The 26530-nt window shown below is 41.1% G+C and overlaps 1 protein-coding gene across 2 annotated transcripts; it reads left to right on the forward strand.

Annotated features, from left to right (window-relative positions):
- Positions 1 to 8598: 8598 nt before the first annotated feature.
- LOC112575750 (beta-1,4-galactosyltransferase galt-1-like) lies at positions 8599 to 24793 on the forward strand. 2 transcript variants are annotated; one of them, XM_025257757.1, is made up of 6 exons: positions 8599 to 9003; positions 19033 to 19249; positions 19497 to 19926; positions 21711 to 22074; positions 22586 to 22801; positions 22958 to 24793. In XM_025257757.1, exons 2-6 carry the CDS (start codon positions 19183 to 19185, stop codon positions 23366 to 23368), a joined length of 1488 nt encoding a protein of 495 aa, XP_025113542.1. In that variant the 5' UTR covers positions 8599 to 9003; positions 19033 to 19182; the 3' UTR covers positions 23369 to 24793. The 2 variants fall into 2 exon arrangements, with proteins under 2 accessions (XP_025113542.1, XP_025113541.1); XM_025257756.1 differs by having other exon boundaries at positions 19033 to 19926.
- The last annotated feature ends 1737 nt before the right edge of the window (positions 24794 to 26530 follow it).

Genomic DNA, 26530 nt, shown 5'->3' on the forward strand with positions numbered 1-26530 from the left:
GGGTGTAGTGTAAGTGGTGTTAGTGCGGGTGTGTTGGTAAGTCTAGTGTGGGTAGGTGTATATGTATGCATACATGTGTGTGTGTTTGTGAATGTTGCGGTATGCAAGTGTATGTGTGCACATCTGTGTGTGCACATGTGTTTGTGTGTGTGCGCGCGTGCAGATGAACACTTGGCAAGCCATACATAATTCATGCTGATGCATTTCGTTCTTCGCACCTGCGATGAGCTTTTTCGTCTGTCTGCAGACATGTGTAAAATTGCTGGGTTGTGGATGGCTTTGACAGCTGCACATAGGGTCTGATTATCGTTGTTCTGTAAAGTATGTCCAATTACTACTTCTTAGTCTGGGATGGCCAACATTATACAAACTGAAGCACCTCTTGCTTGCAATTCATCATGTACACTTCACTGCAGTTTATAATCTTGGCAAACCGGTTGGTTAGTTTCCTCGATCATAGATTTTGAACCTGTGTTTGTCTGTGGCTGAAGAAACTCTACCTTACCATTTGGCACAAAAAAAACAACAAAAAACAAACAAAAAACAAGGAATGAAAGGAAACGCTGCAGGGTGTAGAAGGCAGCATTCGTTCCACACGTCCGCCCTGCACATGGTGATTCCCTCACACCACACCTTTTGCCACTAGGATCTGGGATAACCATCTTTATCCACTGCAGTCGACCCTCCTACCCATCCCTTTTTTATCCGTCTTCATGCGTCTTATGTTATAATTCACGCCAAGTCAGTGAAGTGTATTTCAAATGCAGACATGCATATCGGTTTTGAAAGCGGCCATACAAACCTGCACAACGCCGGCTTTTAAGAAAATAGCTTCTACTGTGTATTTGCGCAGGTCGTCTTAGAAAAGACTAATTGAATGCCGTTGGCACCTGAAGTCAATCTTTTCTTTGGAAACTTTACCTTGTGATTCTGTGTCACGCTCGAAAGACTCCTTGAGTGCCCCCGATTTTTGATTCGCTCACAAAAGTTGCAGGGCAAACACGAACATCGAGAAATTAAATGTAAAACGAGTTCCTTCACCAATTCAAATTTTTCTGTGGATGCAAATTAGCAAATGGCTTCGTATGATGATGATGACTACGATGATGACACAGGCATGCATGTAGAAATAGACTAAGACACCCAAACGATTTTTTTATACAATTTAGAGCTTCTTCAGCTGCTCATCCTGTGAAAACCCATGAAAGAATTATGTTGGACATTTGTAGGTCTGAACTGTACACTCAGGTACACAGAAATGTCGATGATCAGCCGACAGGAAGTGATCTACCAGGCACTTGGGGTCAAGAGGACATGCATGAATAACTCTCTGAAATCGTTTCTGGACAATGTTAGAGAATTATGCATGCATATGACCTCCACCCCAAGCCGAATTCACTTCCACTTTTGATGTCGGCTGTTGATATGATCAGCTTTTTTCAACCATGTCGGCTGTTGATATGATCAGCTTTCATCGACCGTATAGGCCCATACAATAAAAAAAAAAAAGTCGTCGACATTACTGCGTACCATAGCAGGTCTGTGGGTGTAACATGTGTGATGACAATTCGTAAATACCATCAAGATATATGTGTACTTAATGGGGTCTGCCAGAAGTCCAGTTATACAAGTTCGTGACCTAACGGTACTTCTTGTCTCTGTGTCGAATTACTGACAGCGTCCCTTTAGAACCTATTTTGTTCTCCACTTCCCCTCTTTCTTCAATCCAGCCCTTTATGGGTGTACTGATGTGTACCTTTATGATGTGTACAGATTCCACGTGCTCTTACAAAAATCAAAGGTAAACAAACAAATGCTACACTCTTTGCTTTTCATGGTCGGGGGTTCCTGGCTTTTTGTTGCTCCCAAAAAAGTCAAGGTAGTAGTTACTTTAAGTGTCAGCACTTCTCGTGATCAAACGGATGTTGTCAACACCACGGTAGAGAAAAATCCTCAGTTTATTTTGGACGACAACGAGACAGAAGGTGGCGTCGACATAATGGACCAACTGGTTCACTGCTACACCACGAAACGAAAAACAAGATGGTCAATGGTAATCTTCTACAACATGGTGGATATCAGCGCCATGAACTTTGTAGTAGTAATAGTAGTAGTAACAATAACAACAACAACAACAATAATAATAATGTGTGAAACGCATACTCTTAGCGCTCTTAGCGCTTAAGAACGAAATGTGGACAGTCTTTTTGGTGACTATACACGAGCTCCATCGTCTTCCCAGCCTTCAACAGCTGCACGGAATACAACTTCATTGTCAAGATCAAATGAGAAGAAAGTTGAAGACACTTGCAGGAGATTTTTTATGTGAAGTTCAGCTTTAGGAAAAATAAGTCTGACCAAATCTTGCGATACAAACTCTTCGCATCTTTTTGTCACATTATTATTTTGTGTCATTGTAAGGTGTGGTACATGTTAATTACACTGATTTTCTTGTTTTAGTAAAATAAGTATTACATTTTCTACAGTGTGTGCGTTTTTATCATGAAATTAATGGCAAAACAGTATTGACCCTATGTGGGGTTAATTCTATAAACATTTCTCGGGCGTAAGAGGGTTAAAGTTTGTGCTTGCGTAACGCTCTGGACGGTTGCCAAAGTTATGTGACAAGCATTGTTGCTGTTAAGTTGGGACATGTCAGTCTTTTCTCCCCCGACACTCCCCGTCCTCCCTACACAGTCTGGATTTTTAATATTATTTCTTTATGTATGTTATATATTCAGGTTATTTACTTATCAACGCCGCCATGCTTGTTACCAGGTGAGTGATGGAGTCTTGAGAGAGCATCAGTGGCGGATGTTTTCAAAGAAAAGTTCTGCGAATCATGACCAGATTTTAAACTTTTATTAGTGAATTCACCTTCATTTCTCACATGAAATTCTATAAGTGAGCACCATTATGTAGCCACTTGACATGGGTTTTATGTATGTTACCTGCTCTCCGAATAGTGTAGAACTTTGAGACAGCCCACACACACATACATGCACACAAAAATTGCCCGTCGCCTGACCTAGAGAACAAAGAGCCCGAGACCCCCTCGTCAAGCTAAGGTCTCTCCCACCGTCGTGAGAAGCGTGACGATAGCTGACAGCCTCGAGATACCCGACTGCCACCAACACCTGGAAAAACCAAGTCGCCGCCACACCTGCAGTGTCCTGTGCAGGAAGTGGTATTCACACAGGACTCGTGGAGTCCAACGTCCTCGACGACACGCCTCCGTCAAGCTGCCGCCACCCGTCATGGCAATACCCGTAACACAAGCTGAACTGCTGCTGGTGGAGCCAGTAGACGACAGTTGGCACTATGACATCAATTTACTGGGGGGGGGGGTTGCTTTTTTCTGTTTGTTTTTTATTGTCAAAGTTAATTTTTTTTTTTAATTCTCTATTTATGCTTTGGCGGATAATCCAAGTCGTCTGCTCTTGTCGAAGATGAAGCTGTTGTAGTACACTGCAAGGATTGAAACCATTTAGTGGTGTTATCTTCTGGAGGATTTTTTTGGGATAAAAATACCAGACCATTCACTCCGTTATGGACCGTTCTATTGTATTTTTCGAATTCCTTCGTGACTGCTCATTATTAAGAGCCGTTGGACGTGTGATTGGGAGCATTCATCATAGAAATGGCATTGCAGAAAAATTACAAAAAATTAGTTCTTTGAACATATATGATCATCGTATCATATACGACCCCGTGAATATGGATGTGAGCAGACTGAACATTAGGTAGTGGAGCGTGTGGTTCAGTTAATGAACTACCTTTAACGAGCCAGGTATCTATTAAAATTAGGCTCAAGCTTTGTATAGTCTCTTTGCTTGGGATTTATGATGTTAAAGGGTTTGGTACCGACTGGACGAGGCAAGTCATGCAGTTTCCATAACTACTCTCATAACTACAGGACATCAAACTGCACAGTAAGAAATTTATTTGTAGAGTCTTTCACCTAGGTTTACTCTGTAGCAATGACCATAATTATTGTATGGTATATGAATTATCTTGAACTGTTGTTAGAGTGCAAAATTTCTGAATGTTACACAGCAAGGATTATTTTTATATATTTTGTATGGATCTGTTCTCACTCACACACACACAAAAATCAAAAAGCACATGCCAATAATAAAAATATTGTTGAATTTGAGGTGTAGTTGAACTGACCCACTGGTCTAGGTAGTGTTGGTCACAACTTACTCAGAACATAAAGAACTGTGATGTGTAAAATTAACAAATCACATTTATTCAAACATAACATATCATAGCACATCAGTGGTCAGTCCAGCAAGCTCGGATGTGGGATTAGCTGTTCTATTCATCCAAGTACTACAGCTTTGTTTGTTATCTGATGACACTGATACCCAGCAAGTAGATAATACTATTGTCGGAATAGTTCACCAGTGTCTCACCGAACTTCACTACTGTCATTGCTTGACAAGAGCTTAATGTCAAACACCCGTTTATGAGTCATCTATTATCTACCACAAAGTTTATTTTTCTAAGGATATAGGAAAATCAAAGCTCTGTCCTTCTCACTGTTTTTAAAGTCCTTACATTATAGACTAACACCTTTCCACGATTTCTACCCTTAGAATTTCAGTCGGCATGAAACTATTTGGATTGTAACGGGCACGGACATTCAAGTCATTCGAGTACGGTTCAGTACAGCTAATTTTATATATAATATATAGAGAGAGACAAGGTTGACTCTCTGATAGGGTATGAGATGAAGTCACATGGTATAATCAATTCATCACAAGCCATCCCTCCCACTGACACCTGAAAATAAATGGGTGGGCGGCACCTCCGCCTTCAATACAAGGACAAGCTGATTACAATGAAGCTGCTAGCAACAGTAGACTTGGTAAAAAATAATATAAAACAGTAACATCTGGACCTCAAAGGACAGGTTATTGTTACAATTATTGATCATGTTTTGCTAAAATGGATTTTGTTTCTCGCTGAATGAGCGCATCGAGATGACAAAGAGGAACGAGTCGGCTGACAAAGGGACCGACAACTGAGGACTGTGTCGACCGTATCAGCTTTATTCTCCTCCGTGCATTGTTCTTGTGAAAGCACAGTGTCTGCATTCACCGGGAATTGTCAGAGCAGGGAAAAATTGATTCACGGCACAGCTGAGTGCTGGAGTGTAACAGAGAAAAAATGCAAATAGTTGATCCCAGAGATCTCGTGGAGAGAGAGACGGAAGTGGAAAATGGAAGTGTACAGTGAATCTGAAGTGTTCCTGAAATCTTTGAACAGTTAATCCCGTAAATCTTCCGTCGTTAAGGAGTGGGGTGTTGGAGACCGAATGGCATGGCAGTGCGCCTCTTCTTGCCAGAGCCAAGAGATGTAGAAGGGACATGAGTTATCCCCCTTAGCTGTGTCAGGCAGCATGAGTTGTCACCCTTGGCTGTAGGATAATAGTAATACACGATAGTGAGCATGATTTATAAAAGAGTGAATATCAACTATCAAGGATTATAGATGTTGTAAAGTCTTCTTCGTCAGTCTTCGGTGTCATCAACGACAACAACAACAACTGTCAAGGATTAAATAATTTGTAATGTCGCCCTCGTCAGTGTGAAGTGTCTGCACAGCCAGCACCAGCTGTCGTGGTTCTTCGAGTGGATAGTAGTGAATGTACAAAGAGAATTCAAGAGGATGTATATATGTGTATGTATGTATGATTGTGTGGAGTCGGATATGGACTTACCTTGATACGTAAGTGTGATCTCTTGTTATCATAAATATTTGCGTTTAATAATGGTTTGATTCCATCTCACGTGTTAGTGGTTTAAGCACTCAGCTATCTACATCCACAGTTGTTTAAATCTGCACACCGTGTCCTTCTCTAACTTACTTGTCAAACGCTTATTTTCAATTGAGAAAATTTCACGATATATTGTTAGAGAAAGGCTGCAAATTAAATTTCGGTTTTCTTCTTGTATTGAAAGACCGTGAAATCTGCCACACACGGATCCACGCATTATATCTAAACAAACAAACAAAAATACAGTACACACAGCTCACCACAATAGACACACACAAGGAGTGAAATTATGTAAAGAAAAACCTTACAGTGCCTCCATAACAAAAGTTTCTGGCCTTCATGCCCGCTCCCTGTCTTACACAGTTCTCGTCCACTGGGATACAGGTTAAGGTGAATGTAACCTTAAGGTTGTGAAGACCTAACTCATCTCGCGAACAGCTGCCTCCCACTCCTCAACCATCTAAGGAGTCAAGTGTCCTTTAACTTTCAAGAGCTGGACTGGAGGACTAGTCAGGACTCCCTTGTTTCCCCCACTTGGCTGCCATCTAACCCTGGTACAACAGCTTGTTCACGCCAGCAAGGAGAGAAAAAAGGGTCTGATAAGGCAGACTACCAGCCTTGTAATTCATGTCCCTCTTCTGACAAGGACAATGAACTGTACTTGGCGGTTGCTTATCATCCTTAAGCATTGTTAATGTCTTGACTGCAGGATTAAATGTACACCTGGCTTAATTACATCACGATAAATGTTTTAGACCTTCATAGCTAACTGTCACGACACCGCTAGTTCTCTCGTTCACACTCTCGAGCACACCAGCGGAGTCAGACAATTGCGCGTTCTTTCTCTCCAATAAAACAAAATGATTTGCCTGTACGAGTCTGCGTACGTTTATTAATAAAAATATTTATTTAAAAAAAAAGCTAACTATAAAAAATGCAGTCACAAAAACTCTGAATTTCTTCTGCTCCAGTCAGGCATGTCGCGTACCGCCCCCTAGCCGCCGGAGGATGCACGCCCGAGATCCGCTCGCACAGCCGGTACGAACGCCCAACCCCTCCGCTCGGCCGGAGACGGCTTGCTGACATTCCATTCGAACCACAGGCTGAGCGCAGACCACAACAACAACGATGACAAAGACAAAGTTTACAAAACAGACAGGTTTATTAACTAACATAAAATAACACTAATAGGAGGCAAGCATCGAAAATAATTCACAATAAAAGAGTTGCCCTGTGCACAGGCATGTTACAGTAGGCGAAGAAAAAAAAACAACAACAAGGGAAGACAAACCACCCGCACGCAGTGCTGGGTGGCGAGTCTAATGTCCCCTCAAGGTGTTCGCTGGCGGCAGCCCCCCCCCCCCTCTCTGGCCCGCGTGCCCCCTCTCTCCCTCTGGACCAGCCGTCCCCCCCTCGGTTCTCCCGTCCGGGTAGACCTTGGTCACGTGAGTCCCTGCTCGCCGACCTCCACCCTAGGTACTCCCTCGATGGCCAGGCCGCACGCTCGCGCAGCAGGGTCGACACAATGGCGGACATTAGCACGAAAGGCAATGTGCAGAAACGACGACATGGACGAAGAGCAAAACCAACATGAAGAATATGTAGAAAAACGTAGAGAATAAAAAAAACCTGTGGAGGAAAAACAATTCATTCAATCAACAGGCGGCACTCCAAACACTGCTCAGTTTCTAAACACATATTCTAGCACAAGTATAAGCATGTGACCATTACAACGCCGGTCCTAAAGCACAAATCCATTTAGTAAAAAACGGATGCGCGCCACATGCGCCGCGACCCGGCCAACACAAAAGCCATCCTAACAGGACACAAGTCTTACACTCCAAAAAAAAATCGTGAACATAGTCATAAACATATAAAAATCAACCCATTCGCACTCCAACCCCCCACTAAGGGCCCTATAGACTAGAATAGCGTAAAACTCGCAAAAATAGACTCTACTAACCCAAAATGGCTTGTGATGATGAGAGACCAGCGCCGGCCGCTAGGGCCACGGTCCTCCACCGTCCCCCACCGTTACACAAGGACAGGCGAACCGTCCCTTGATTCTCCCCATCCGTACGCACCCACCCAGCAACAGGCCAGCACAGTACGGGAAGCACAACAAGGACATCAAAAATAAATCGCCGACACGCGACAATGCACACTGTCTCTGCAATGCAACCACAAATATCCACTGTGACTGTTACACACTATTAAAGCTCACTGTCTTGGCAATGACACTTCGACTAACAGCCTCAAAAATAAAATGTACTCGATCTCTTACACACTAGTGAGGTTCACTGGTTCTTAATTTGTTTGAGGTACCCAACCCACAAGTTTCATATGCACATTCACCGAACTCTTCTTTAGTGTCATTGCGGGTGTGTCTTGACCTCCGTGGCGGAGGCTCCGGGTTAAACAAGCGTCCACCTCTCTGCGAATCCTTTTTTCTTCTCCCTATTTAAACACACTGTCCAGGGAGTGGCCTCTCCATTCAATAAGAAGTACAATCCACCTCTCCTCCATTTAGCGTCCAGTTTCACCTCCTCTCGTCCATTCCTGTCTACCCCAATCTCTCCTCGCTGGCCGCTCTCTCCCTCTCCAGCCACACCTTTTCTTTCTTCTTTCACATCAAAGAGGCACACATTCGAGAAACTCCCATCACTCACGACTTGTTTGTTTGTTTTTTGGTCGGCCGGTCGGTCGGTCGGCTGGCTGGTTGGTTGGTTGGATCGTTGGTTGGTTTGTTCGTTTGTTGGTTCGTTAATTTGTTTGTTGATTTGTTCGTTGTTGCAGTTTGTTTTTGGTTCGTTTGTTTATTTGTTTTTTCGTTTGTTCGTTCGGTTGTTTGTTCGTTTGTTGGTTTTTTTTTCTTTCTTTTTTTTTCCTTCTTTCTTTTGCAATTAAACGTAGGATACTTTCGTTCTAAATATCTTCATGGTTTAGTGCTTGCTTTAGTCCTGACAGTTTTTTTTTTTCTGAGTCGAACTCTTCGTGAAAAATGTCGATGAAAATTCATGAAGACCGCACAGTCGTATGGATTTTGCGCGCGCGGAGAGCTGGGAGGAGTCTCATTGCGCGGTCTGTCGTTGCTGACTAACGGCCCAGAGACAAGTCTACTCTCGTCGTTACTGCCATCAGGTGGCAGCCGAGGACGGCAGTGATAACATCGCTATCAGTAGACATTCCACACCTTTTTATGGATGTATTTGTCAAATGTGAGTAAATCAAACTGCTTTATTCCTCCAATGCGGGAATGAGAATTGTTTGATGTCTTTTTTTAATAATTATTTTGTTCTTCGGTTCCCTTTTCAAGCCTGGGTGACAATCACTGAATGTTTTTAGTAGACTGTGGGTCTCGAGGCTCTTTTAATTGGCGCAAGTTACTTGGTTGAGACTTTCTGATTCCTTTTTGTATCACAATGATTAATGTAAGTTTTAGATATTCCCTTTCATTAGTAGATAAAGGCCAAATGTTCGTATATTGTAGACCGTTTGCCAAGGAAAATACAAGTCTACTGACTCAACCGGAACCTGCACCTGAGTTTTGTAGTTCTAACCCTTGCATTCCGAAGTATTTTCGTCTAGGTTGAAATTTATTAAGATCAAATCAGGATTTGAATTTCTGATACACCAATCCAGCTTCATAAATGTTGAAATCACATCTGATATTTGTTACATTTTTACCTGAAAAAAACTTAAAACTTCAAAATGGAAAAATGAAACAAGAGCTAAAGACATAAAATACTTTCTACGTCTACTGGAGTTACAGAAACTGAAACTCATTTTCAAATCCCTTTCCCCGTCTCTGAGCAAATACTTGTTTCTCAAATTTATAAAATTCGTTATGTCTTTTTCTGCTGTTGTCCACAAACAGGATGTGACTGTCAGAAAACTGTCTTTCTGTAACGTTTTCCTCTGGCGAGTAATCAAACATTTGTAATGAGTAATATTCTATTTTTATCGCCTTCCTGTAAACATCATATCATGACCCTGTAGAATGTCATCTCTGTGGTCTAATCTTTCTCTCTTTAAAACACACAAATATATATATACAGACATGTAACACACTGAGACACATGTATATACAACACACACGTAAATTATACACTCATACACTCCTGTTTGGGTTTTTTTTTTTTTCTTGTTTTCTGTTGTCCTTGCTCGTTGCCTTCTCACCAAACTGTTTGTTACGATGTAACGGTATCCGATAGTCGGGTATCCTATTTACCCTTCTTGTCAAAATGTTCGGTAGAATGTAGCTGTGTGTTAAGAGACAATTTATGCCCGAGGGTAGGTAGCTAGATACAGCTCTGCATGGAAGCACAACAACAAATCAACAAGACATTCTATCCGCTCCACCAAACCGACCTTCACACAATCATGGTTGAGGCTTGCAAATTATCTACATTCATGCACACAATATCATTCACAAGTCACGCGGCTAAGATAAAGGACAACCTCAGTCTGTTGGTCCTCCATCCACAGTCGGTGGCATGATGGGAGTCAGCGACCCCCTCTCCACAGGACACGACAGTAATCTCGTGGTATTGCAAACATTTTTCAGAAGTGTTTGCCTTTCAAACAGAGTCTGAAGAGCTCTCTAGTCTGTACCAATAACTTTAGAGCAGATGGATACAACACTCTGCAAGTCCTTCACTGATAAACTGTTGTAAAAATAAGCGAGAAAGACAACATCCTCTCTGTATGGGACTATAAATTAGCTGAAGAAAAGTCTGATAATATCCACCTCCTCTTCGTGAATGAATTATAAGACTTGATGGAGAATTCCAACGGAAATCAAAGACCATCTCTTTGGTCTTGCTGACATTAAATTCTAATAAATTATTATCGCATCAGGCAATAAATTCACCCAAAGCTACACCATGGGTGTGTATCTACCCGCTAAGAGGTGAGAGCATGCAATGTCATCAGAAAGTTTCACGAGAGATTGACCCTCGTAATTAATGTGACAGCTGTGGGTATACAGAATAAACAAAATAAAATACAGCCTTATGGTGAGTTGGTTGGTGTTGTGATGGAGTTTAAAAAAAAGTACCATTGATAAAAGAAATAGATTCTTATTTACATTTCTCATCAAAATGTTAATTATAATGCAACGGTATGTTATTTGCGCTTTGTTTTCTTCTTTTGCTGACTTTTATAGTCTATTCAAAGTGTTTGTCCTTCTTGTTGTTGTTCTCATCTTTTGTAGTTGTTGCTGTCATTGACCATCAAAAAATCAAGAAGAAGCAGAAAATTAGTATATGTACACACACTGCATTTACATAGATTTTTCTTGCGCGTGCTTGCACACACACACACACACTTTCTCTCACACATACACATTATCTCTCTCAAATATACACACACAAACATACTTTCTCTCACTCATACACATTATCTCTCTCTCTCTCACACACACACACACATACGCACACAGCGTGACGAAGAACAGTTATTTGCGGATTTGACTTCTTTACTTCTCCTGTCAGTCATTTCATATCTTGCGGGACAATCCATACTCACCGAACAATTTTTAACTGTTTTGGGGGTAGACCACACTGTCTGTGCACTTCTCGAGTTTCGGAGATTGGGGATAAGCTATCGACAGTACGAGACAGCATGTGCTACCCTCACCACCACTACCCTCACCACCCACTCCTGGGTGCGCACCGAAAGTCAGTCGCGCGTGACGAGCTTCTTGAGCTGGCGTGTCGCCGCCCATACCAGACTCCACCAAACGATATCTCGGGTTTTATTACGTTTCCCTTGTTTTTATTTTATTCTTTCTTTTCTTCTTCCCTTCGTTCTTTTTCACTCTCATACCATTCTTGTTTCAGGCATTCATTTTCCTCTTTTAATGTCTCTGAGTATTGTTATCGTCGTTAGTAGAGGTGTGTATCTGACATCGCAGGCACAATGTCGACAAGTATTTGACCAAGATTGGCAAAGTTGACAAAGGTCACAGGATGTTGATGATTCATGAGCAACCGTTGGGGGTCTATGGACGCTTTCGGAGAGTCATGCTTTGATATGACCTTCACCTCAAGTAAAGGATAGATCACTTCCGGTTTTGATGTCGGCTTTTGATTTGTGTAACGTTCTTCGGCTCTTACTCGTGCAAAAATAAATACAAACAATTTTTTTTTTTACCAGCCAAAGCTTTTTCATACTTTGGAAATCCATCAGATGATAATTCTGGACACTTGTAGTCATGAACTGTACACTAATAATTTTGCTCGTAAATATTTTTTGGCTGAATATGGCTATTTCAACACCGCCATAACCAAATGCAGGATTCCACCTTCTGTGTCAGATCTGTGGTACTGGGATGTACCCCGGCAACTGCATCAAAAAAAAAAAAAAAAAAAAAAAAAAAACAAATATATAATGAAACAGGAAAGGATAAAAAAAAGCAGAGAAAAATGATAAAATAACTCAACAGAAACCACAGTAAGTATGAAGATCAACATGGACAGACGGCCACAAGTTATGTTGGGGCTTTAAACGTTGTTTTGACAATAGAACTGCATTCCTGTAGAAGCGATCGCTGTAACCATGAAACCAGCATTGATATAAGTTATTAAGGTCAAGCTTTTGTGAAGCCCTTATCAGGGAGTCTCAATACTGGCGACCCTTCTTTGTTGTCCGAGGCTGAGGTCGGGTACGCTTTACCGGCGGTGCACAGTACCCCGCTTGTCGCATAAAGCTCCATTCAGTCTTTTTTCTTTCTTTTCTAGCAATGATGCCAAACCCTCATGAAACCTAAGCGAAATGAAAATTTATTTTAGTGTCAAATGATAAACATGACTCCCAAGCTATGTGTTGTGTTATGGATTCTTGAAGTACTGGGTGTCTTTTCTTGCTCTTCATTTGCACAAGATTTCAACTCGTGACCCTTACAAGAGGAACCCATCAATATTGCAACTAAGTAGCTAGATTATAATTATTAAGAGAACAAGAAGACCAAGGACCAGAAGAAGATTGCAAAGGAAAGAACCATCTACTTCACTTCTGTACAAGTTGTCTGATCCTCGGTTTCACCATCGACTTTATGTGTGGTGTTGCGTTCCTTCAAGAACCCTAAAGCACGTGACTCTCGGCTGTTCTCGAGTGTTCTTACATTCTGCCAATCAACGTCTTTTCTGACTTTATTTGCTTTGCTTCGTGTTTTTATCTGATCGTTCGTAAAGTCAAGCAACCTAGTAAATGAGTTTTAATAGCTTCACGTTTGCAGCTGCTAAAAGACGGAGGTCAGCAGGAGAAATAAAACAACGCGTGTGTGAGTAACGGATGTGTCATGTGTCATGTAAATAAATTCATTGAATTAAATCAGTGACTGGTAGTCTGAACGAGCTTTAAACTGATTTATGAAGATCAAAGGAATGGAGGTCCCAACAGCCGAGCAGACCCATTTATCATGACACAAACAGGTCCTGGTAAAAATTTCACTGTAAACGTATACGCTTGTTGAGCTGGTTTCCGGCTGGCTGGTTGGCTGGATGGCTGGATGGCTTCCGCTTGATTTTTGCCGGGGAGAGGAAGGTGGAAAAGAGACCGGAGTACCGGGTGGCTGGTCTCGCAGCAGGTGTCACACACGAGTTCCGAGACGAGATTTGACCCTCAGGCCTCTGTCTGCAGTGGTGGCAAGCGAGTGCGCTAACTACTACGCTACGGTGCGTTCCGCGCGTAATCCTCAGAGTTGCACTGCCACAAAGGAGGGAAAGAAATCAAACACGTGACCAACCACTTGTCATTGTTGTTGTCATTGTCGTCGTCGTTGTTGTTGTTGTTGTTGTTACAGGTCTCACACCAGTCTGAGTTGGGGAAAGAAAAACAACCAGCCTAACACCTCCATGTATCAGACGAGAAGTTTGCCAATCACTCATCCTCCATTCGCAGTCCTTAGCATGTTCAGAAATGTCTCCTGATCATGTAAACGGTTTTATTTTCTTTAATTTTATAATATTTTTATTCATATTATTATTTAACACCACCACTAAACATGCAGGATGGTCACCAAGAACACGCCTTCGGACCGCAGGAAGAAACTGATTTCGCTCCGTGCGAGGGACGTACACGCGGTGTTGACTTTCAGTGTCCCCTCGTCTCCAATGACTACCCGGACAATAGGCAGGGTAAACATCACAGGTACTGCCGACTAGTCTGGCAGTAATACATCTTTCTCACCCGGCAAGCTTTAGGCTCTGAGAGGTGAGGCGAAACGACTTCTATCTGAACTGTCATGGTTAGGACTGGATTCTCAAAAAAGGGAATGTAAAGGAGAGAAGGATGAACAGCGCACATGACACAAACTGAATTTTTAAACTTTATTTTTTCTTTATTTTTCTCTGTATCTCTTTATCTATCTTTACTTATAAGCAGGATATCAATATTCAACATTTTCATTTCCGTTCCTTGGTGATCGTCCATTCAGAACAAAGTGGGAGAGGAGAGGGCTATGGAGAAAAGACTTGTCCTTGATTTCATCTGCGGTCAAAAGGGCTAGAATTTCAGTTTTCCACCCGTGGTTTTGTTTTGTAATACCTGTGTTTATATGTCTACGTCCATTCCAATAAATAAAAATTCAAGAAAAATAAACAATCGCTTGTTTTCACTGCAATGAAAGGTCCTGAAATTAGGTCTTGTTTCTCGACACTTTGTATGTGACACCTCCTCGCAGGGGTAGGTGTCGGAGGTTTTCTCCGATTGCTCCGGTTTTCATCCTCACCACCACTACCACCACCACCACCTCCACCACCGCCACCACCACCACCACCACCACCGCCACTCTCCCTGCAAATCACGTGGAAGCGGTGTCCATCTCCTCTCTCTCACCGCCTAACCTTTACTGCCCAAGTCCTCATGTCCCGACTCCTGCTAGCCGGATCGACTGAGGGAAGTTTGTTGCTAGGCTACACGGGTATCGAACAGGCATGTCTCTCTGTTTGGATGCCAGGGCCCTAACCCCTAGGCTCTCGGCTGTCTCTGGGTGGGGAAGGGGTGCCTGCAAGCGATTCCTAGCTGACAGTGATCGATGGGCAACATAGGGAACGGATGGACTGGTAGCCCACCCCTGTTTGTGCACCCTGTCAGTGAGAAGTGTTTAGATTGTTTGATTTTTTTTTTTTTTTAGTAGTTTATTTCGTCCCACTTCTTCATCTTCAGACATGCAACTACAATTACTTCACACACACATACACACTTACTTTTGCTTGGACCAAGAAGCAGCGAAATGTGTTTTAATTTTAATGAAGGTCGGGGGCTGTAGTACATTTTAATGAGTCTTAATGAGGTGTCGGATATCAGAAGGTACAAAAGATACTCGTTAGGCGTTTCCCTTTAGTTTTAAAGATTTTAAAGGCTTGTCTTACCTGAGGTGGTTGCTGGTCTGTTTTACTGAACACCTCGGTGCTCGAGATCTTGTTACAGAATTTACACCTGTGCGGTGCAAAGGGCTGCTTACCTAAGGATGATTCACTCACACCTGTATCCACGACTACCGGGGATGCCGCTTTTGTTCAGGTCATGTCTCTCTGTAGGGATGGTCCTCAATCCAAATTTGGTTAGAGTTAGACAAAATATTTGGACTTCTGTGATTTTCCAATAAAATGCGCTCGCTGTTTATATTATATTATTAAACTAAATGTAGATATTGTCAGTAGAAGCATAACTTTTATGCATACTGTAATATACTGGGAAAGCCCTCGCTCTCCCGTTGTGATTTTAAACGGGTAGACCAACCGACATACAGGCACAGCCATTATAGGATGAATTATTTTAACACGCAAGACCTTGGGTGGTGCTGGCTTAGAATCTCAACTTCATGTAGAGATAAACACTTTGGTAAGGACTGGTTACCTCTCGTTCCAGTTACATTTTTTTTTATTTTTTATTTTTTTTTGTCACAGTTATTGGACTAAGATTTGAGAACCCTTTCCCTCCGTTTGTTTTCTGTTTGTTTGATTGTTTGTTTGTTTGTTTGTTTGTTTGTTTGTTTGTTTGTTTTATTTTATTTTTTACCTCCGGGTAGTTGAGACATGTTATAATCATTCTGTATAGTCTTCTTCACCCCATCAGGACCCCAGGTGGCTGGTAATTGCCTGTGTGCAGCATTTGATTGGGTGGGAGACTTTTGTTCGCAGGGTACCCTACAAGGATAAATAAGGGCTACAAGGACTAACTTACAAAGGACACTTTCAGAAGGAAGATTTTCTTTCGTTTGTTTGGATCTTCCAATGCCACCTCCACTTGTGTTTCAAGGTGCAAGAAATGCACGCACTGCGTACCCTTTAATAAATATCCGCAATACACGAGTGTCTTTGTGTTTGGTTTCCTACTTGTCGTGATTTATTCCATCTTTCTCTCTTTCCTTAGACTAGAGAGTTAATTGAGCTGAGGAAGAGCTTTTACTCTGGGTGAAGGGGAAAATCTCGTTTTCGTTTTGGTGGAAGGGGTTGAGGATTAGGTCTCAGAGCATAGAGTGGAAAAGTACTCAGGGTGCAGTTCTACCCAGTAGATGTGACTTTTCCGGGCAATTAGCTTAAACATTTTTTTCAGTCCTGATTAAAACCTCGAGAAGAATTACGGTATAGTAATATTTCAAAGCAGGCTGTTGAAAGAGCCGCTAAAAAGTGGACAAAATGTGGGTTGGGGATAAACTACCTTCTCTCTTTCACAACACTTTTCTTTGAAAGTAAAAAACTTCCTGCTGCTACACTGAAAGACCAGCGAGTGGTTCAAGCCCTCCCTTCTTCAACAATATTTTCAGAAACTTTATAATTGCCTAGAAAAAGTTAATTTTGCAATCTGCTGTAAAAGAAAAAGAAAAGGATTGCTTTTCAAATTGGATTTTAAAACTGTCTCAATATGATCATGCAACTGTTAATTGACCTACACTGTCAAATGGCGATCATGTGGAAGCATTCATTCCTCCAAGTGTCGACTCAAATTCGAGAGAAACTGTAATCTTGTTTTCCCACCAAGAACTTATTTAAAGCCACGCGAGTTTGTTTTTGTTTTTGTTTTTGTTTTTGTTTTTTTTTGTTTTTTGTTTTTTTTGGGGGGGGGTCATGAATGGTTCTTCTAAATAGTTCTTTGCTCTCTCACCCGACATTGTGGGATTTATGTTTTTTTCCTGAATAACAAGTCCTCAGTGTTCTAAGGGTAAAGAGCAAAAAGCACTTGGTCCAGTTATTTTCCATGATCATTTAAATGCAAAAAGTCCTTAGCTGACCTCAAGTGTCAGACCATTTGTTTTCGTAAATAGCTTTGTATTTTCTTTCCTATTAAGTTTGTGCCCCACACTGAAAAAATATTTCTTCATTCTTTGTACTGATCATTAGCATTGGTTGAAATTCAAATTTGCATGTATGCTTTGATGTTCTGTTAGCTTAAAGTCTTAGTTTCTCAACTTCGGTGCAAACAAAATTTTCAGTTGTACTGTACTAATATTACGGCCATCCATTACCATAAAAACCAGTAACAGCCCGTTATTTTAATGTTCATATGTTATCTGGGTAAGCGTTAAGATCCTCTTAATTAAAGTAAATGGAGTTCACGATTTAGAAGCGTAACTTGCATAAAAATTTTGCAGAATATATAGTTTATTCCCGTTCACCACAAACAGTTGTATGATTCTTTCTTTCTTGCAACACCCAATCTACTTGCCTGAAATATAATACGAGGTTCTTCACATGCCCTCGATGTATGCCGTAACCTCTGGGGTCACCGATGGTAGAACAACTGATGACACTTTATTTCTTGCTTAGAAGTACGGCAACACCCAATCTACTTGCCTGAAATATAATACGAGGTTCTTCACATGCGCTCGGTGTATGCCGTAACCTCTGGGGTCACCGATGGCAGAAATTGCTTGACGAAGCCTAGCACAGGTACACGTGACAAACACAGTGTCGTTGAATCAGAGCATGGATGAACATATGTCGACCTTCCATTGCACGCAGGTAAACGCCGCTGAGGTCAAGGGTTAGGGTTAGTGCGCAATAAACAGTTCTACCTTGAGGAGCAAACCTGCGTTTTTCACTTCAGTGCACAGCTCTGAGATGTTGACTGTTACACGACATCTTGCATCACCTTTAGGACAATAATCATACAATTTTTATTTCATTTTGCTATTGTTAACTACAAAAATAATAATAAAGTTTAATCATAAATCAATTTATCCCACCATCAAAGGTTAGTCCAAAGAGTTTATCGAAAAAATATAAACACAGACTAATAACAATAATAACATACATGGACGCTCGCAACAGAACATTCAAACGTTATGTCTATAAAATGAAATGATGAAAGATATATTGTCCATATGTAAGTAACTAAAATTAAATTTTCAAAGAAGTTTGAATGAGCGGATGCACCAAATTTTAATTACATAGTCCATACATATTGATGATTCTATCCAGATTATAATACAAAAATACACAAACCACTAATTATCACGATATTTATTCATCAATCTCTAGGTAATAATACAAAAAGGCTTTGCCTCGATTAAACGAGTTTGCAACAGGTATGACTGGGAGATGGCGGCGGTGCACATGTTAAAAGTACGACGATCCGTCTCTGAATACTCGCTAGTACAGAGATTGTTAGTTTGGGGTTTTGTCTATTTTCTTAACTGAAAAATTTAAACATTAAAACTCGGCTTACATATTACCAGTCTCGGGCACATAAATCTATTTATAAGAAAATGTTTAAAGAAAGGTGATTGTCATGGACGGGCGAGGTGGCAGGCAAGGGGAATAAATGAATCAGCACGACGCAGACAGGCCGAGCCGCCCTTGATGAATAATTCATAGCAAGAGCATAAGTTATCAGCACTTTTACAAATGTTTCAATAGTTTAGTATATTCTAGAAGATGCTATATGAACAGTATAATTAATTCTTACCGACCAGCTCTTCACTTCCCATGGAAACACAACAGATTTCAAGACAATATGTGCTCGGAACTGAAGGATGTCTTTTCCATGCAAAGTGCGGTGACCATTCTTTCTTGACCACGGATTCCTACAATTTGTTAATTGTTAATTGGTGCTGTTATTTATTGTTCGTGTGTTGTTTGTTTGTTTTTCTGCTCCTCGTATGCTGCCCATATCTCGTTCTTGTTTCCTAAGCGCTAAGAGTACTCACTATGCAAATTATTTCGTAGTAGTAGTAGTAGTTTAATTATTACTTTTTGCTGTCTTTTTTAAATCACGAAAGTCTTTTATTTTTACTGCAGTGAAGCCGTGAGATAAGATTCACCACAATGCTGCTTTATGGGGCTCTACTGTAGCAAGCACTGCTGCAAGAGAAAGAACAATGTTCCACAAACGTCCGCGCTCACAACTCCAGAAAAACTGGACTAGAAGGCATTTATCAACCACTTAAGATGACAGATGTTCGTAGCAAGAACAACACATCAACCACATCAGTTCACAGATGTTCATCCCAGAAAGGTAACGCAGTCCTGCAAGGACCAGCGCTGATGGCTTAGTTCTACTCACAAAAGCTTCTTCCAAAGCAAATCTTTGCGCTCACAAAGGTTTGTGTTGAACCGCCCAAGCAAGAAAAAAAGAATTTTTTTCCCAAAAGGGCAGACAACTTTGATAATGAATAACAATCATCGTCTGTTTGTCGTGCTTATCGTCGGCACCGTCCTTTTGCTGCTAGTGTTCTCCGTCTTGACGAGCAATATGTCAACAGGACTGCTTCACTTCGGCGAGCCCCGCAAGTTCTTCTCCATGGTGTGGAGCAGAGGAGGAGAGAGGAACGACTCCATCGCGGCCCAGGACAACGACACGACCACCACACCTTCCCACGTCAAGACTGTTTTCAAGATGGCGACTGCCTGGCTCAACATCAGTGCTGTTCCGCATCTACGGTTGGAGGCGCCACCTACCGAAATAGGAAGTCCTCGCTGGCAACGGCTGGACAACGGCAGCGAAGCCCTGGTGTACGCAGCTCACTACGATGATGTCGAAGACCTGCCTGTCATCAGGATCGTCGGCATTGCCAGAGTCCCGCTGCCCTACGAAAACGTCACGTGCCTCTACTTCGGCGAACGAGGGCTCGACGACTTCCGGTTCCGGGATCAGGGGAGGCTTTACCACTTCCGTGGTAAAAACGGTAGAAAGTAAACTTCTTGCTGTCTGTTTGTTTGTTTTCTATTTCTCGAAAAGTAATCTCATTGAGGAATGTTATTTTCAATTTTGTAACACAATGAAGTAAAAAAGATAGAATCTTTAGTCATCTTCTGATTATAAATACAAATACCGAAGAGAAGAGAATTTACATAAAATAATACAATGAGTCACAGAAAATATTAAAACGAAAAGAAATGAAAATGAACGTTCCTTGTTTGTCCCTAAAAAATTATTTTATTATTCACTTAACATACATTTGTTAAAAGCTTATAAATGTACTGAAATTTGCGGTTGCCTTGGCGGTTCCCCCACCCCTGCCCTAGATAGCAAATGTTTTTTCAGACAAATGAAAATGTACACAATATTATTATTTCTGAATATAGTTTGCAACATCTAATACATGACTGTCGATTCACAAACACTCAAAACTAATTCACAATAATTTATTTTATTTTCGAGGAATGAGCGCTGATTGAGTTCTTTCGTCAACAGTTGCTGCGTTCTCGTCAAGAATTCTGGCAAAATCTGTTTTGAAATTCAAACCACTGATACAAGTCATAGTCGTTTAATTTCGTTATACGGTCTCCACTTTGCTTACAACCATCTCAGGTTCTTTCCCAAAGCTGATTATGATGGTCTCAGTCATCTCTGACAAGACGGTTTAGCCAGTTGAGAACAGCTCTGAGCTGGAGAAGTCGTTCGTCCAACGAATCTGAATGACTTAGAGGAGTCTTTGAAAATAAATAATTTTAAAAAAAAGAGTGCGCTGCTGGACAAAGGATTTTATTATGTGAATACCACCAAAGTGATACTACCACCAAACAGGTGTAACCTCCAGCCTTTAGATGGCAGGCATCAAACCCACCTTTTCACTCACAAACATTCTCACAATACACTCACACACAAAACTCAACCACACATATCACAAAGTACACGGATGCTCGTGGTATCATTGAGTTTTTCCATCTTTAAACACTCGTCAAATCTTAAAAGTCATTCAAACCACGGGCCTCGGGGTACTCAACGTCAGTTCAACTCTGGGTGGGTGTGACCATGGCCGGTAGTTTTGGCTTCTCCACTTTCTCTTGCTCACACATCAAATTGCATTTTATTGTTCTAGACATCATGTTTTGCGATATGGATGTCAGCAATAAAGTCCCCGTGACAGACAAGATTTATTGCAGCTTGTTGGCTCTGTACCCTGAACCCAAGCTGCGTTATTACACCTTTACTCCTGAAATGACTGCTTGAGAATTTTGACACAACACTAAAGCAAATAAAACTGCCAAGGTATTAAATCACTTTGCCCCCCACCACCACCAGCCCCACCAGATATCCTTTTCTACCACACAACAAAGCCCATTTAAAATAGGGGTTATCTCGGACATACTACTTAGGTATATAGCCCTGAAACCACCTCCATGTGTTATGAGATATATTCATTTTCAACTCCAAGTTGCCGGTGGGAGGAGCTGCTGACCGGGTGGAAACCCGATGAGAAGCGCAGGTATACAGGACAATCCTGAAGATATTAAGAAACAGGGGATTGTACCAGTCAGTCCTGTACCGCCCTTTAAAGGAGGAAGGTGGTGTAACTGTATAGCACATATCTTCTACCCCACAATCTCTATAAAACTTTTTTATTATTACTTCTCTAGATTGTTATGTCTGCTCACTCAACCTCAAACCATACTAGTCAGAATTGTTTGCCTGTGTTATTATTTTTCTTTCTTTCGTTATTCAGTAATCCTATTCTTGTCTTTTTGCCTGACAGATACATCGGGTCTTTTGTGGACTGCCCGCTTCGCAAGGGAGACAACGATCGGCCTTTCGCGGTCTCTGTTACAAAGGGAAACGACTCCATTTTAGAAAATTACCTTCCCATCCACTACAGTTGTGAGGAATCTTGCACTAACATTACCCAGGGTTCTACCCACAGCTCAAACGACCGTAAAGTTCAAAGGTCATCTGAGAAGCTGCCTCGCTGGAACATCACCCGGTGCTTCCCGGCGTTCTTTGGGAAGTTCGATGACCAGAAACATCTGGTGGAGATGGCGGCAGCTAGCCTCGTTCTCGGAGTGGACAAATTCGTCTTTTACGTCGAGTCCGTTGGTCCCAACGTCAGTGCAGCATTAAGGGTATGCTACCTCCGGACTAAGCTCCCTTTTCTACAGAATTACAACTTGTCTTTCAGCATCAGACAGACAAGATTTAGTTTTGTGACCCTCAACACATCAGTGACTGGTGTCAACTGTCACATTTGTTAAAATATGTAAATACAATAAAGCACAAGAATAGAAATATTCAAATAAGTATTGTTTGATATAAATTTAATGTTATTGATATAAAATTTATAAATACACATTTAAACAAAATTCTTATTAAAATCAAACTTCATGAGGAGAGAGGTCAGTCAGATGATGTCCTGTTACTGTGGACCTTATTGCCAGCATGGTTTGTTAGCCTGTATCAAAACAAAGGAAGAGGAAGAAGGTATTCACAGATATCGATATTCAATCATAGAATTTTTTTCTTTAGAAAAAAAGCTTCATCGCTGTTGGATATCTTTACCAGCACGCTTTTAAAAAGTCAGTGCCACAGTTGAACTATCATTTCTAGACATGAGACTTTGTGTTTTGTAACCTGCAGGCTTTACAAAAGCTCGGGGTAGCGGAAGTTCTACCCTGGAACATGCACTGGAGAGATCCGGTGGTGTATTACATGGCTCAGTTTAGTGCCATCCAGGACTGCCTGTACCGCCATCTGCACTCCTCCCGCTTCCTCCTCTTTGGTGACGTGGACGAGGTGTTCGTGCCGAGAAACGAGTCGTCGCTGTTGCCTCTCATCCAGCAATACTTCGCTGCGGTAAGGTCATGACCCCATCGTCGATAGATTAAAGGCCTACCCAAGCGAAGGACTAGTTTCATTTAGCTACTTTACTCATATACCCTAAAAATAGAAAGATTCCTTCAAGAAGGGTTCCTAAAGGTCACGGGACTAACTTGACTTTTTATTCTGCAGAAACCAGAATGCGGTGCCTTTCTCTTCCTAAACACCTTCTACTACCTCACCCTGGCCACAGCAGCCCCACCAACCAACCGCTCCGACATCGTTAAAGACATCTGGAGAAGGCATATGGACATGCTGCAACACACCAATCGAGAGGTCAAGATCTTTGGACCGCGTTCACGGTCCAAGCCGGCAGTGGACCCCTCTCGTGTCGAGGTGGGCAGTGTCCACGCTAATGAGAAGTACCGAGGGAAATTCAAGGAATGCACGATGGACAAGAAAGACGCCCTACTGCATCACTACAGAGCTCAACTGGCCCAGAAGCAGGAGGTCACTACCAATGACCCCACCTTGTGGCGCTTCGCGGAGGACATCATTCGAATGACCGACACGATCACAAGGACCATCAGTGAAATTGTTTAAAAATATAACTTTTGGGGTTCCTGTAATAATTTTGCAATATATCTTTTAGGAAGAAAAGACCCTTTAGACAAAAGAGTGGGTTGAGGTTTATTTTAAGGTTTTGTTTTATGCTAGTTTAGCTATTATATGCTTCTTTGTTTTCTTTTAATGTTATCTGAGGTCGGAACAACATATGCTCAGTTTCCTTTGTGACTTTTATTTCTGAAAGACTGTCACACTGTATTATTGCTCCCGATAAGGTGATTGTTCTTCCATATCATGCGAGTCTGTTGAAAAACTTTCTGTTAGTCCTGTCCTTTGTTTTGCGGGATATTGATGGAAGTGTTGTTTGTAAATCAGTCTGGAGAATACCCGAGCTGTTTTATGTCTGACTAAAAGAGTTCCCTTATTAGGGGAGTAAACATCCAGTCCAGTTCTTTGAATAATTGGTCGTATGAAATGTGTAATAAATATGGTATTTGTATGTTATGTCGAGACAATGATGGAATTCTGTTAGAATTTCTTGTGGTGGAAAATGAGTAGAGGGTTCCTACGATCCGTTCTAAAAATCTGTGTAGGAAGGCGTTTGGTTCAGTAGCTCTACACTGCCGCCATTTGTTTGATAAAATCGGTGAATATTCGTCCTGTCTGCCATTTCTATGCGACTCGGGCTGTCTGTGGGATGGGTTAGGGTTAGGGTGGGATGACTGCTTGAAGACGTGTTCAGTAGGGATACGACTTCCTGCTTCTATGGTTTTTATATAAGGTCTGCAAATTGTGGTTTAAACTGTCCATCTTTGGTGACTATATATATATACACTCTGGAGTACACCGTCCGCTACACCTGTTGTTACCGGATGATAGCATTGCTTTCATGGGGTTCAAATTTGTGGTGAGGTACTACTGACGAAAGATTTAATAAAACCCACATTAATCGCCTAGTTGTTTTGTTTTCTTTTTTCTTTCTTTTCCTTTTCTTTTTTTTTTTTTTTTTTTTTTTTTTTGTGGCAAGCTTTCTACTCTGATCTAAATCCAAAGGAAAACTACCGTTGCCGGTAGATGGTAGACGGTAAACTCAGTGTACATGTAAAATTTAGAACCATTCAGTATTTCCGCTCATATTCTGATTCATTGCATCGTCCCATCCCTGACTTCTTTTCTAACCTTTTTGGATTCTTAAATTCATTATCGTCCTTTCCACCCGTCAAGCTTTGTACTTTTGTAGTCATGTTGTTCTCGGAGTATGTGGGCAACATGTTTGCTGTAAAGTAACTATCACTTTGTAAAGTAATATCACTTTGGTATTAATCGTCTTTTGACAAGTCTACTAAGCTACGTTAGGAATCATTGTTCACAATGGTATGCTTTTATGACTAGAGCATATAACTACAAAGGTTAAACTGTTGTATATTTAAAAATTTGTAATCGAATAAAAAAAAGTTGTCAGTATTGTGTCGAGTGTAATATCGTGCGAGTAGCAGAGCGTCTGATTGGCTGATAACAATTTGCACTTAAAAATTACATTATACGAAATATAAAAGCCGACAGCAATATTGATGACAAAGCAATATGTTTTCGTGAGAAAAATTCATCTCTGCAAATTTTCAAGGACTAGGTTCCGCTAGCCTTATTCCTCGATAAAATAAAAATCAATGAGTCAAATATTTCATACTTAATAACATCATTTCATTTTTATTACCTCTGCATCCTTTAGATATTGCTGAATGGCAGAGTGTTTTATGTGTTTTTTTACAGCATGTATATGTTAGGGTTACTTTGTTAGGGTTGCATGTATATGTTAGGCTCACTCACTCACTCACTCACTCACTCACTCACTCACTCTGTTCAGGACTTGTTAAATAACACAAATCTGTTCAGGACTTGTTAAATAACACAAATCTGGTCAGGATGTGCACAGTCCAGTCAGGACTACAACACCAAGTCGGTTCAAGTCTTGTTGCAAACAAAACGTCCGGACACACTGATGACACCGAGGAGACTGTTACTTCTCCCCGCCCCCGTCAAGGAAAAACTCACACAACAACATCCCAAACACTCAAACACTCTTTCCTTTGTTCTTCGAACAAAACAACCTATCAACACCAGTTGATTAAAAAAAACCAACAAAAAAACAAAGCCCGGCCGGCCATCCCTGTGTGGCGCGCACTCATACAGTAATTGCTGTCTTTCAACCTCCCCCTTCCAGTTACTTTTTCCCTGTCTCCTTCCTAGCTCAAAAAAAAAAAAACCATTAAAAAATATAGCGCAGCAGGTTTGTGACATACCTCAATCTCATTTATTATTACTTTCTTTGTTTAAACGTCTAGTCAAACAGATTTCTCAAATCATGAAGTGGAGTCATATCTGGCGTCCTGTCGGTAGAGGTTGTTGCTACTAATCCACTGAAAGACTTTGCAACTTACATATCTTGTATTATTTTAATTTTAACATAATGATTATTTAAAATTGGAACTTTTGTAGTTAAAAATAAATTTTTGTGCATCAACACTCTTGGCCAAACAGACAACAACAAAAAAAAAAAAAAGGAAAAAAAGAAAACAATGTCTAAACTTTTGACATAAAGGCATTCCATCAAAAGCCTAAAAAAAAAAGGGATGGTGAGGCCTCACCTGCACCCCACACTCCATCGCCAGTGTCACCGCTTATTCCTGGGATGACTTATGTTCTTTGTATACCAGGATTTTGTGTTTACAATGAAATATGAAAGAATATAGAGAAAGAGATAAGAAAGAAAATCGGAGTAAAATTCGATACTCGTGTAAAACAACGGATTTTTTCCACACCTGACTTCTTTGAGAAGGGTTCCTTATCAGATGTGTCCGAACCTTATATCCTACTCAATGAAATATCAAGGCTTTCGACAAAAGAGGGCTTTGTTTGTTTAAAACAATTTTTTTTAAACAAATCTAATCCTTCAATTTTTACTTTTATTTTGTGCGCCATTCAAAGCTTATCCTTAAAATCTATTATTTTGCTCACGAGTAGTATTATGACAATCTTATTATCTTTAAATATGATGTTACCTTTTTTAGCGGTGCAAATATTTCCTGGGGATAATACTCGTAAAAACGTTTGGGAACCACTGCTACTAGAAAGGGTATTCTAGGACGGGGTGAGGAGATGGACACCGCCCTCACAAACAGTCGGAGGAGGGATAGCGAG

The sequence above is a fragment of the Pomacea canaliculata genome, linkage group LG11, assembly GCF_003073045.1.
Source record: "Pomacea canaliculata isolate SZHN2017 linkage group LG11, ASM307304v1, whole genome shotgun sequence".
In the NCBI taxonomy this organism is placed as follows: domain Eukaryota; kingdom Metazoa; phylum Mollusca; class Gastropoda; order Architaenioglossa; family Ampullariidae; genus Pomacea; species Pomacea canaliculata.